At 41.0% G+C, this 13640-nt stretch overlaps 1 protein-coding gene across 4 annotated transcripts; it reads left to right on the top strand.

Annotated features, from left to right (window-relative positions):
* The first annotated feature begins 784 nt into the window (after nt 1–784).
* SPTSSB (serine palmitoyltransferase small subunit B) lies at nt 785–12417 on the top strand. Of its 4 annotated transcripts, none has more exons than XM_069973838.1 (3): nt 785–881; nt 2103–2176; nt 10937–12417. In XM_069973838.1, exon 3 carries the CDS (start codon nt 10961–10963, stop codon nt 11201–11203), a length of 243 nt encoding a protein of 80 aa, XP_069829939.1. In that variant the 5' UTR covers nt 785–881; nt 2103–2176; nt 10937–10960; the 3' UTR covers nt 11204–12417. The 4 variants fall into 4 exon arrangements, with proteins under 4 accessions (XP_069829939.1, XP_069829941.1, XP_069829940.1 ...); XM_069973840.1 differs by having other exon boundaries at nt 857–874; XM_069973839.1 differs by lacking the exon at nt 785–881 and adding an exon at nt 1924–1941.
* Nucleotides 12418–13640: the final 1223 nt, after the last annotated feature.

The raw sequence follows: 13640 nt of genomic DNA on the forward strand, positions 1-13640 counted from the left end.
AGATCTGCTAGAGGAATCCTATAGAAGTCAATGGGGGGCTTAAATTCTGCTTGAATTCTGCCTGAAAACTTTCTGCTTCAATTCCTCAAGAATTGCTCAGTGTGCACATACCCTTAGGGTACAAACACACACACCGTATATGCAGCAGATACGCAGCAAATACGCAGCAGATCTGCAGCAGATTTGATGCTGTGTTCAGTTATTTAGATCTAATCTGCTGCGTATTTGTTGCGTATTTGCTGCGTATTTGCTGCGTATCGCAACAGTAAATACGCTGCGTATACAGTGTGTGTGTTTATACCCTAAGGGTCAATTCACACAGCTGTGTCACTACAGTAGTGGGAAGATTTGAATAGGTTTGGTGCCGGCCCGCAGCTTCACACTCCGTAGCATCCCCACCTAATCCCAGAGAGAGGGGAAGGTATTTCATAAGGGGAACACTGCACACACACTGCCCTGCCCCTGTGAACTGGAAGGGCAAATATAGTGCAGTGATGATGCACTACTGCTGCTGTATCTGCAGTAACTTCCTTGCAGTATAATATAGAGGAGAGTATGCAGCATTGCACTGGGAAGGAGCCAGCCTAAGCAATGACATTCCTTCACAGCCTCCCATCCTGACAGTGCTGGTAAGGTATCCCAGCAATCACACACTGTATGGATACATCATACATGCACATAATCAGCTCTGTCAATTATTAATAATCACATTCAGGTTTTCTATATGGGAGGGAATGTTGTAGTAGTAACAGGAAATTGGGAGGGGCAGACACACCTGAGCAGCACAATTCATTCCCACTGACTTTTCACAGGTCTGACTATAGCTACACCTGCAGTCATCCTCAGCACCAGTTCTGCGCTTACCCGCTGGCAGGTCAGAGGTGAGGATATTATAGCCATTTTCCTACTGGGTGGGAGTATTGTAGGCTAATGTACATGAAAAGGGTTTGCTCCACAGTGATCTAATGATATGGCTCATTACTAGTGTTTTATCTTTATTTAAAGGGAAATTCCCGCAAAGCAAGTACTACATTTGAAAAGCTATATATCTGACAATGTTCATTATGATACTTTTAAAGAAAGAAACTTAAATGTCTGCATGTGAGATAGTTATAGTGACAACTATGTGCAATGCAAACAACCTGCTAAGTAACTTTTTGGTACTTCCCACAATATTGCTTAAATTGTATAACAACTACTACAGATGTAGCAGAGCTGATGTGTATTTTGTTCAACTCTTTGCTTTAGCCTGTATATCACAATTCGTCATACATGGGACTGTAGGTAAAGCTACCTTTACTCAAGAGTGGCATTACAGTATCGGGTAACAACAATGCAGCCCCATAGAACAAATCTAGCTCTGCTACATTGGTAATTGGGATATAGCATTCATATAATTCATATACATGTGTATAAGGATGTAAAAAGGAATATATATTTATATATATATATATATATATATATATATTTATGTATATGTGTGTGTAATATATATATATATATATATAAAATTAGTATTTGCCAGTTGGTGTTTTAGCAATGTTTGTTCAGAATCGACTATACAAGCTTTGTAACTGAACCAGATTTTCCAGATTTTCATTAAATCACTTGTCTTTCCAGCTTTCTGGCATGAAAGTGTTCTCATATGTGTCCCACCCTGTTATTTCTCTTCACTGATGGTGGACTGATAAGGTTCTATTTGATGAGTTATACGTTTGTCATGTTGTTGTGCATCTATGTGGTCTCTTATCTAAATCCAAATGTGTACTAATAGTTGTATCAGGTGACTGTGGATTAGCATACAAAAGGAATGGGCTTGTTGTCCTGACCATGCTGTATCTGGCAGTGTTTGTGCCCATTCTGACCTGTGATTACTAAATGCCCCTGAGTAACCGCAAAGGATGTGTTTACCTGTCTAGGTGTTGTCAGGCAACACCTAAGGTAACTATCTTCTAAGGTTTAAATTACAAGCAACTTTGTTGATGTATTCCAATTGCATCTTGGAGTGAACCAACACTGGTTTCACAACTAGAAGATAGTCTCTTCTTAATAATCCTGTTTTCTTTGTGTTTAATTTGTTCAATATTTCTCCCACCCTCTAGGACCTCCAAATACAAGGAGCTGCTCTTGCGGACTACTGATTAGATTCTAGCTCTTTTTTTTTTTTTTTTTAAAGGTGAGTCATTTTGTGAATTATACTGTGTTTATGAGCAAATTGACTGGTAATGTACAGACCACTGTAAACTTTTAGCAACAGTTACTTATTAACATCAGCTGATTTTGTCATTATTTGAGTTTTTGAACAGTTTTTGAGTTGCATTTAGTGAAATGTTTTAGAAAGATGTAGAACTGATTATGAAAAAGGAAAGATAATAAAAATGCGATACTTCTGGAAACTGTGGGGTCTTAGGCTAGGTTCACACTGCGTTTTTGGAATCCGTTTTTGTTTCATCCGTGCATTTGTGTGCATCCGTTTTTCATTGACTTCTGTCAATGTGTCAAAAAAAAAACTGGTCCGTTTTGATCCGTGTTTTTTTTTTTTTTGTTTTTGTTTTTTTTTTACAATGGAAGTCAAAGGAAAAACAGATCAAAACGGATGCACACAAATGCATCCGTTTTTTTTCATCCATTTTTTTGCAAAAAGATCGATAAAAAAATTTGCAAAAACGCAGTGTAAGCCTAGTCTTAATAAGGACCACGTGACTGATCCGCTGCGAGTTTGAAGCTAAATCCGAGCAAATCCTGCTACTGTGATCTTGAATCGGGTTACATACCCACAGCGGAATTTTTATTACATTGCGAGTACGTAACCCCCCCCCCCCCTCCCCCCTCCCCCCTCCCCCGCAGCATACATTACCTGCTCAGCGCCGCAGCTGCATGTGAGGCTTCTGGCTCCCATCTGTCCTGCTCAGCCAATCAGTGACTGCTGCGGGGCTGTGCACTGAGCGGTGAAATCCCTAAAGTTTACCCCCAAGAAATTCTGGTAAAAATTCAGTACCTGAGTCTGTTTACAAAAAAAAAAACTTTTGAGGATGCATGCTGTGGGCACTAGACAATAGAGGGGTCTAGCAGCATTCATAATATAATCAATAAAGGTTTGTCCACATGATCTGCTACAGATAAGTGACATTTCCACCTTGGCATAGGTCTTGCTTGATAAAGACCAGTGCCAAAGTCAAAACGTTGCTTATCTGCTTACCAGATCTTATGAATAAGCCTTTAATGGTTATACTACTGATGCTGCAGGACCTCTCTATTGTCTATGTCAGACAGACATTTAGAATGTTTTTATTGGTCATGCTCTTTCAATATTTGAGATCTCTCTCTGCCAATTTTTTTATGGTGCCCATTAAATCTTGTTTTATTATTGGTAAAATATTTATTTCTTAATCAGTACCATATAATAATTGAACTTGCCAGGCATTACCAATGAGAAGAGGGGTATGCACTATTATTATTGCTGGCAGAGCAGCTTTGTTGTTGGCAAGCTTTCACACATTAGTATTTGACAGAATTGTTTTTTTTTTGTTGTTTTTTTTATTTAGTTTTTTTTTAAACCTAGATTATTTGCGAGACAGAAGTAAGGGCTAAGGCTTGATTTTTCACTGTTGCGCTAAATGGTATACGCTAGGGGGCAGTTACACATAAAGGACCACTAACTTGCACCCAAAGCAACTAAATCTGTCTTCTGTATGAAGGTACAATTGGATATAAAGCAGAGCAGGGAGACATCAGCTCACTGCCCTATCACACACTCTAGTACAGTGCTTCTCAATTCCAGTCCTCGGGCCTCACCAACAGGTCATGTTTTGAGGATTTCCCATACAAATAACACCTGTGCTAATACCTGATGCACTGAGTATAATTATATCACCTGTGAAATACTAAGGAAATCCTCAAAACATGACCTGTTTGTGAAGCCCAAAGACTGGAATTGAGAAGCACTGATCTAGTAGGTTATGAGTCTTTGATACAGTGTAGTGACTTGATTACAGTCCTGTACACCTAATATGCTCTGCGTTTTTGTTTTTTGTTTTTAATGTACTGCGCCACTCGGCTCTATGCACTGGCACTGTCCAGGTAATCCTTATTGGTAGCTTCAAATGGAGTTTCACGCAGCGAGTTTGCAGCAAAATCCACTGTGGATCCTGTAATGTGAAGCTGAATGGGTCCCATACACGCAGCTGCCTGTATGCGATCCGGCCCCTTTAACCCCCATTACCTGCTCAGCGTCGCGGCTGTGTCTGACGCTCCCCAACGGCCAATCAGTGCTGTCCTGCACTGATTAGCTGATGAGGAGCGAGGGGAGCCGGGAGCTTCACACAGTTGAGGCTCAGAGCAGGTAATGTATGCTCGGGGTCGGGGCTGCGGGCGGCGGCAGGTTGCATACAGGCAGCGGATCTGCTGCGTGTTTGGGACCCATTCAGCTTCACACTACCCTAATGGTACATTCACTTTAAGCCACATTCCCACATTGTGGTCACCATATATGGCTGGGCCAACCTCCCCTCCCCCCCCAATGAGGTCACCAATAACTACGCAATGTTGACAAGATTGATCAACCTTTAGTTAGATCAGGTCTTTAGGCTAGTATTTTGCATCTATAGTCAGTTAAGGTGATTGGACCCGTTGCCAAGCTAGGGCTTACAGCTGTTAAAAATGCATGTGACTGGAGGCACATCGCCATGCCCATTGATTGGCTTTGTGGTTTTCACCTGTAAACATGTTAAAAAAAAAAAATTACAGTAAGGATCCCAAACTGTCATTTTCACTGAGATTACATTACATTACAAGTTTTAAAGTGCGCTGTGTTGCCACTTACTGCATAGTTAATCCATGTATTTTTTTTATTTTTTTTAGGCTAGATTCACACAGGACTGATCCGCTGCGGATTTCATGCTGCGAGTTCGCAGTGAAATCTGCTGCAGATCCAAAACTGTAATTTTCAATGAGATTACATACTCCACAGTGAGATTGTTATCCTGCTTCTTGTATGTAAATCCCGCCGCTGCCCAGAGCATAATTTGCCTTATCGACGCTCCAGCCGCATCTGAGGCTCCCAGCTCCTGCTCAGCCAATCAGTGACTGTAACAGGGCCATACGCTGATTGGCTAAGCAGGACCTACAGGGATCGGGAGCCTCAGATGTAGCCGGAGTCCGGACCAGGTACAGTATGCTCCAGGCAGCAGCGGGTTAATGGGGCCGGCATTTACATACTAGCGAGTTTGCTGTGAACTCGCACCGTGAAGTACACTGTTGATCCATCCTGTGTGAATCTAGCCTAAAAAAAACACATGGATTTACATGGATTTACCATGCAGTAAGTGGCAACACAGCGCACTAAAAGTAAAAGAAAAAAAAAAACTTTTAATTTAAAACTTCTTATTTCGGCCATATTTTTGATAGTTTTTGCCCTTAAATATTCATGCTTTTTATTTATGACCATATTTATCAAAATACAGCCTCAAAATGACAGCCAATAAAAAATGTTGTGTGAACATACCCTTAGGGCTCGTTCACACAGAGCAAAAGCAGCTGAATTACTGCGCTGAATAAGCGCTGAAATTTCAGCCGTTAAAATAGGTGCAGAGCTAATTTCCATTGTGTTGAATGGAAATTCTGCTCTGCAGTTCACACGGTGGAATTTCCACACTGAACTAATCCGCTTTCCGCCAGAAGACTGAACATGTTCATTCTTCCGCTAGCGGAAGCCTATACAAACCAATGGGGCTCCGATTTTCTGTTTCAGCGCGGAATACGCGCGTATTCAGCGCTTAATACAAGCGGAAATTACGCGCTGGGGGGGGTGGATTCTAGTATATATTCTGGTATAGTCTAGTTTACTCGCCAAATACTCGCTGAATGCATGCAGATTCAGTGCGGATTCCTCGAGTATTCCGCGCTGAATTTGTCAAGAGCTGATTACGAGCTGAAGGCCCCGTTCCCACTGAGCAAAGGTAGCGTAATTCTAAGACGGAATTGTCCGCCGCGGAATGCAGTTAGCCTCCCGCTCATAATGGGAGTCTATGGGAGGCGTGCGCTCCTGCCCTGTCCGTGCTGAAGAATGAACATGTAGTGTTGGGATGGGAACCTAAGGAACCTAGGCAACAAGCTATCAACACTACAGGGAGGCTAACGGCATTCTGCGGCGGACAATTCCGTCGCGGAATTCCGCTACCTTTGCTCAGTGGGAACGGGGCCGAACACTTTCCTAGCGGAATACGCAGGGATTCTGCTTATATTCTGCTCGGAGTTCAGCGTCAGTTGCCTTCAGGCGGAAATATTTCCTTGCGTAATCCGCCCCTTTTGCTCTGTGTGAACGTAGCCTTAAAGGGGAACTCCGGGTAGAGGTTAAAAAAAATGAAACTTCTGCAGAAGCATATAACAATACTTACCTATCTATCCCAGCTTTGAAACTACCAAAAATCCTTTTGTTTTGGGGGGTTTTGTTATGTTTTGTGTTTCTCTATTTCCTGTTTGAGCAGATGTACTCAGTACTACAGGTTCCAGAATGCAATAGGTTCCAGAATGCAATGCTTTCCCTCAGCTATTCCATCACAGTCCTCCACCCTGCACATTCCCTGCCCAAAGCTGCTGCAGAACATGTCGGCTGTGTTCACATATTGCAGTGTCATTGTGTTACTGAATTATTTGCAGTACTTTATAATTTCATTGTGGTCCCACCCGCACAGCACGCTGTATTCTCTACCTGTAATGCTGATATTGGAATAAAGCAAAGAACTTTTTAAATTTAATTTTAATTATTTTTTTCTTTTCATCTCCACACACACATTATGATCAAGCATCTTTTATCTTTGAGTTGATTCCCACAAAAAGGACTTTATCCGATATTATCTTACATGGGATATACTGTTTATGCCTTGTTTTTTGTGCAGGTGGGATTGGCAGTGCCAGCTCTGATCCTCTCTGCTGTTTACCATTATCTGTTTGTGTTATCATTTTTGTGCAGATACTGCAGTACTGCAATGACACTTCAACATGTGTGAACACAGCCTTAATTTTTCTGTAGACTTTTGCACAATCAGCGAAAGCTGAAACACCTGCTGAGACGAGCAGACTGAGACTAGCAGACAGACACAATGTGAGACAGAGGCATGGAAGATTTGTCTCCTAAGGGGGGACAGCAGAAGGAGCAGGAGACAATGTGGATTGACACAGAGGCAATTTTTTTTACTTCCTGGATTTCTATCAGCTACCAGTGTGGCAAAACCGTACAGATACAGTAATACAATGTATAGACACATCTATATAACTTTTAATAGAAAACAAGTTTTTCTTATCCGGAGTTCCCCTTTAAAGTGGTTGTCCCACCTGCTGAATATTCAGCTCTGCAACGCTGTGCCCCCACTCACTTTCAGGTTTGGTGCAGGGGGTTACTGAATAAAGCAGTGCCGAGCTGAATCAGCTCACCTTTGCTGTGTCTTTCACTGACACGTCTCCAGGGACAATGCAAGCCCGGGAGACAGTGGAGGGGGGGAATGTTTACTGCTCCCTGAAGTCCCAACCACCAGAGTGCGTCTCAGCACAGCTATCAATCTCAGAGCAGAGATGGGTGGATGGGAATCTAGGCAACAAGCTATCAACACTACAGGGAGACAAAGGGGCCAAACCTCAAAGGAAAGCAATTTTACTAATGCAAAACATTTACAAAATTGCTTTCTTTTGTATTTCCTATCAACCAACAAAGTTTAGGTGATAGCTATACCCCTTTAAGGTATACATACTTCAGTTGTTTTTCACATTTCAATGTATGATATAAAATCTAAAAATATGAAAAAGCATTTTTAATCAACATCACAAAAATTCCTTATGTAAATGTATCTGTAGATAGTCTGCAATAACCCCACAAGTAGTGCTAGCCTTTAAATCCTCAAAGAAAAATGTCACTGTATTAAACAGCACTACAATTTATATGTACGGAGTGCGCCCTATAATGGGCTGTGTGTAGCAGTTATTTACAAGTATGCACAACAACAGATGCTTTTAATCCGGATGTCTTTTATGTTGGTCATAAAATGTTACCGGACAATACATCATGCATTACAATCCACCCATCCTGCACAAAGGGGGTGTAAAAGGTTTACAAGGTTTGTGATAGTTTATTATGTACAAGCTGAGGTGACTGGTATACGTGCCTTGTAACTGGTCTGACTACTAAACGCAAGGCGAGATATGTAGGAACTCAGGCGAACCTGCTTAGAAATGCAGCCTCTTGCTCTGAAACTAGCATTTCAAGTTTCATGGATCAAATGTAGCATTCTAGAAACATTCATTACCTGAACAAAGAATGTTAGAGACACTGACGTTTTTTTCTTACCCCTGATATGTTTATCCAGCACTGAAATGTCTTGTAGGTGTAAGGGGGGAAAATGACCCCCACCAGTCCTCCCTTCCTGAATAATAGAAATTTATATATATATAATATATATATATATATATATATATATATATATATATATATATATATATATATATATATATATATATATATTATACTCAGCTTTTTCCCCTTAATGTACAGTTTTAGAATAATTGAAATCCGTATCTAATACTAACATTTTGGTAACATTTTCTGACAGCCACAGGGCACTCCAAATTTAAAATTTTTGAAGTATATGGTATTCCAGAGTAGACGTGATCAGCCCTCAGTATTGCCACTAATGGTTTTATAGCCAATATAATTAAAAGTGGGGACAGGGGGCATGTCTGACGAGTTTCTCGTTCATAAAGAAAGGAAGAGGAAGTCAAGGTGTATCGCTGCTGCAGGGGTTTTATATAGCAAGGCGATCCATGCAATAAAATTAGGCCCAAAATGTAATTTCCTGAGGACCACAAGCAGAAAAGGCCATTCAATAGAGTTTAACACCTTGGCAGCATCCAGCACCGCCAAGGCCCAGTCCTCTCTCTCTCTGCCCTAGGGGTTATCGGGGTAACAAAAATAATGTTCTAAATTATTCCCTTTCCCAATACCACCCTATGTCTACTATACATGTATAACCTATCTTGCACCCTTTCCCTGTTTTGATTTGGGTTTTTTTCCCCTCATTCATTCATTACAGGACATGTGAGCTCCTCTCTGGGGGCTGGGTTAGCAGCTGTCTATTGACTCGATGCCCCCCGACCACCCCCAGGAGACGTTATCTGTATCATCTCCATGCACCTGTGCTGCTTCCATAGACTTTCATGTGTCCCTGTGCCTGGGTTTCTGTCATATAAAAAGTTAACAGTTCTATCTTTGCTTGCTGTCAGTGAATGCAGGCATATGTACCTGTCTTTGTGTCTCAGCTCTGAATATTGTAAGTGAAGTGTTAAAGATGTTCTTAAGAGTGTGAATGGAACTAGAATGCTTTCATTCAAAGCCGGCAAGCAGAGATCTATACCTACACTACACCCCCAACCCTCGGGAAACATATGCCGTTATGCAGCTCATAGCTACACCATGCATAAGTCAGCTCTGCTACATAATCAGCTAGTATGGAATACATATTGGGTTGATGTGATGCCGAATCAGTGAAAAAACAGTCCTGTGTTTACTGTGCAATAGTAATGACAGCAGTGGGCAGGAAAGAAAGCTAAGGGGGCGAGTACATAAATGGACCAATCAGGGAGATGCATGATGGGAAATGTAGTTTCCTATCTTGGTTATAGATCGGCTTTCAGACAAACTTGTAACTCAGGAATGGCAGCAGCTAGAAAAACAGGAGACTGCTCAAAATACTTGGACTTGGTGAGTAAGACCAGCAAGCATTTCATTTTTCACTCTGGTGGACAATTTCTCAAAATTGGTTGCGTTTGGTTGCTGTCACAAAAACGTGTCTGATTTTTGCCTCCAACAGATTAAACACATTTATCAAACTTATTTAGAAAGATTAATGGTCCTATGTCAAACACTATTGTGGAATATCGTATAGAATTTTCATAAACATGATACTTGGATGATAAAAGCTTTCTAGATATGGCCAAGTGCTACACGAATAACATGAGCGTTTGTTTAGCAGAGATGGTTAGTTTTTCCTTTTTCTCTTACATTAGCAGATCGGAGCAGGTACCCGGTGGTGTATTGTTGTTTTTTTTTTTTTTTTTAAACTCCTCCCAGTTCCTGCACTTAGCGCAGTGGAGCAGCCCAGCACTGGGTCCAGGCCCCATAGTGCGACTATATCCCTTCCCTACTCTGACATGGCTCCATTAGAATTAATGGAGCAGCGTCACAGTGGGGAGGGAATATTGTCTTAATGGAGAGCGGCGGGCCGACCCTAGTGCATAGAGTGAGGCCGTTGCAACGCATGTAAAAGAAAATAAATGTACCAGATGGTACAGTCACTTTAAAGCAGCTAAACTATTAGTATTTATGTATTCAATTATAGTCTAATATGAAAATATGTAAACTGTAGGGAGTGCTGAGATGGCAGGGGCATACTACAGAACCATGTAGATCTTTCTTTTTCCCCATAAGGTACAGTAATAATGCACAGAGTGACAGTCACAGTACAGGATATTGTACAGTGTAGTCACGATATAGGAGTGATGTCACACTACAGGGATGATATACACATAGTAATGTAACCATAGTGATGGCATAGGAAATAAAAATAAAAAGTCACCATGTACATGTACCATTACTGCATAGGAAAATATATAATATCACATCCAGGTAAAATGGACACATGATGTTATAACACAGGAATAATGTAGTGATGTCACATTACAGGAATATTGTAAAAGGCATGGACAATATACAAAGCAGGAGTAACTATGGGACTCCGCAGTGAAGCCTTAAATGGGGCCCAATTGTGTTAATTTACTGTTAGGCCTAATTCACATATCCATAATCCTGCCCATGGCCACGGACTCACAGCAATGGACAATGGACAGCAATGAAATTGTGTTTATAAACTGGTTTCTTTCTCTTTTCTAGGGCACTACAGTCATACTACTAAAGATGGATGTAAAGCATATAAAAGATTACCTCTCCTGGCTGTACTATCAATATCTCCTCATAACATGCAGCTATGTACTAGAGCCCTGGGAACAGTCCATTTTTAACACTGTGCTATTAACAGCAATTGCGATGGTGATCTACAGCTCTTATGTCTTCATACCGATACATGTTCGCCTGGCAGTGGAGTATTTCTCTGGAATCTTTGGAGGGCAGCATGAAAGTACTGTTGCCCCAATGAGCTGACATGCTTCTATTTGATTGCTCATAGGACTTGCTGCTTTGTGAACTGGACTGCAGAAGTTTACATGAAATTTGTGCTGTGCATAGACTTCTACATAGAGGAATTCATTGAGCTTCCTCTCGTTTTCTAATTCATTGATCTCTGAACATGTTGTGAATGTTAAGAGTTACATGTCCACCTTGTACATAGTGTAATATAGCCTTGCTTTATATATTTAAAAAAAATCCAAAAAACAGATTTATTTACAAATACACAGAATACAACTGGACTGTGAAGGAAAAATGAAAAAAAAAAAATTATGCTTCCTGGTGAAAAGGCATGAGTGGGGGATTCTGTACAGTTACCATGTTTGCTTCCTTCCAGGAATTTCAGCGCAAGCACGCTAAAATATCCTCTATGCAAATTGGCATGAGCTGTATAAGAAGTATATGTGTTTTGACCCCGCTATGCTGCTGTTAGCGGACATAGATATCACAGATTGTGTTTTATCAATACACACTAAGGTTTTGATACTCTGTAGGTCTCTGAACAAATTTTGTTCTTCATAGGATTATAAGGAATCTCTCTCCTTATATAAAGAGACTTGTGTGTCTATTCATACATCAATTCCAAACCTGCTATACTGTGAATTATCTTTATATTGCTTTTTGCATTAATGAAGTGAAAACCCTTCACAGGATACGCTGGTGTTTATCGGCTATCCATTTGTAATAGACTAAACAATCCCCTAGATAAAAATAAAATAAGATTGTGTGTGTTTGGGGGGGGGGGGGCGTATAGAGGTTAGGCTCTGTTGCTGTATACATTGGGAGGATTTACTGTGGTGGCATATCTCCAACAGCAGACACTGACACTACAGTATAGGCATCTGCAGTATGTCGTTTTAGTTTTTATCCTGCAAAGAAAAGCATAGTCAGCCATGTTTTCCTACAGAGAAAAAAGATACACCACTAGCCCAATGGAGGCCAAAGGGACGGCATTTGGTGCATGCAATGAGCATGATCATAGAATGCTATGGAAACAGAGCATCGGGTTGGTTCCCCATAGTCTTACTTACAAAATTAGTGGTTGTTATTCTCCTTGTAAATAACTTGTGTTCTGTTCTTGTGTTATTTAACTTTATACCTACAATATCGTTTTAGCGATATAAAATTATATATGAAAACTATGTTTTGCATACTTAAATAAAGATCCACAATCTGGTATTGTACTTCAATGTGTAGGTGATTTTTCAGGGGCATACAGTACTTGGGAGAGAAAGGCAAGGGGGAGGGGGCAGCTGAAATGACCCATTCACATATATGGAACTGAGTTCTGCAACAGATGTGCATCTATACTTTTTCTTTTCAATGGAGTTGCACCAGAAAACTGGCTGTTTTTATATATTACTGGGCAAAAGTTCACATTTATACAACACTGTGCCAACATACAAGTTGACACCCTTTTTAAAATAGTGTCCACAGACAAATGGGCACCACCTATTCACAAGCAGGGCTGTAGAGTCCGTAAGCCACAGCTCCTACTCAGGACCGACTCCTGCTCCTTTATAAATGGCCAGTCATATACCAGGGGAGTTATTTATCACACTGGCTCAGCAGCTTCTCCCTAATGTCCTACATGATTCTGGGGCGACTTCAGAGGGAATAAGTAAAGATATAAAGAAGCTTCTCCTCTGTGTATGCAGGGGATGCAGCCAGTCTCCAGCCTCCATGTCCTGAACTACTCACAACTAGACTAGATGGAGCAGGTGGTCTTTTCCTGCTGACAATCTTCTATGTTTCGAACCAAATATTCACCATACGCAAAGATACACTGCTAACAATGCCAGATACCTGTAATATAGAGGTCATCATGATATAGAGAGGGGTCACACATAGTGATATAGAGGGGGTTACACATAGTGATATAGTGGGGGCGTGCCATAGCACACACACACACAGCCTGCTGCAGCCATAGCATGCATACACACACACAGCTGCAGCCATAGAACACTGAAGAACAACACCACATTGAGGAGAGCGGTTACTGCTACACTACTTATGTCTTCTCCTACTCCTCTATATTACACAGGATATCTTCATATTACACTGCTGCTCATTTACAGTCATCCAGCATCCAGGAAGAGAACAGCACAGATCTCCCCCCACACAATAGACTCTTCCAGCTCAGAAACAAGCTGCCAAATAGTGACCAACAACTTTTCCTCGACCACCCTTACCTAATAGGGCCAGTGTCCTATTAGAATGTTGCTCATAATATATATTGATGAGAAAAACTTATAAAATTCAGATCAAAATTTTTTTAAATTGTTCTAAGATTTTTTTTTTTAAAGCTGGAGTCGGTACATTTTTTTTCCAACTCCGACTCCAGCCAAAACTAGCTCCAACTCCGACTTTACGACTCCGACTCCACAGCCCTGTTCACAAGTGACGTCTGGTT

The sequence above is a fragment of the Dendropsophus ebraccatus genome, chromosome 6, assembly GCF_027789765.1.
Source record: "Dendropsophus ebraccatus isolate aDenEbr1 chromosome 6, aDenEbr1.pat, whole genome shotgun sequence".
NCBI classification, from domain to species: domain Eukaryota; kingdom Metazoa; phylum Chordata; class Amphibia; order Anura; family Hylidae; genus Dendropsophus; species Dendropsophus ebraccatus.

What these genes read in the sequence shown, in the direction of transcription:
- SPTSSB (XM_069973837.1), top strand. Translation starts at nt 9,614, where the DNA reads ATGGACCAATCAGGGAGATGCATGATGGGAAATGTAGTTTCCTATCTT. An exon ending in GCTCAAAATACTTGGACTTG is followed by an intron (nt 9,749 to 10,936) that starts GTGAGTAAGACC and finishes TCTCTTTTCTAG; the next exon opens with GGCACTACAGTCATACTACT.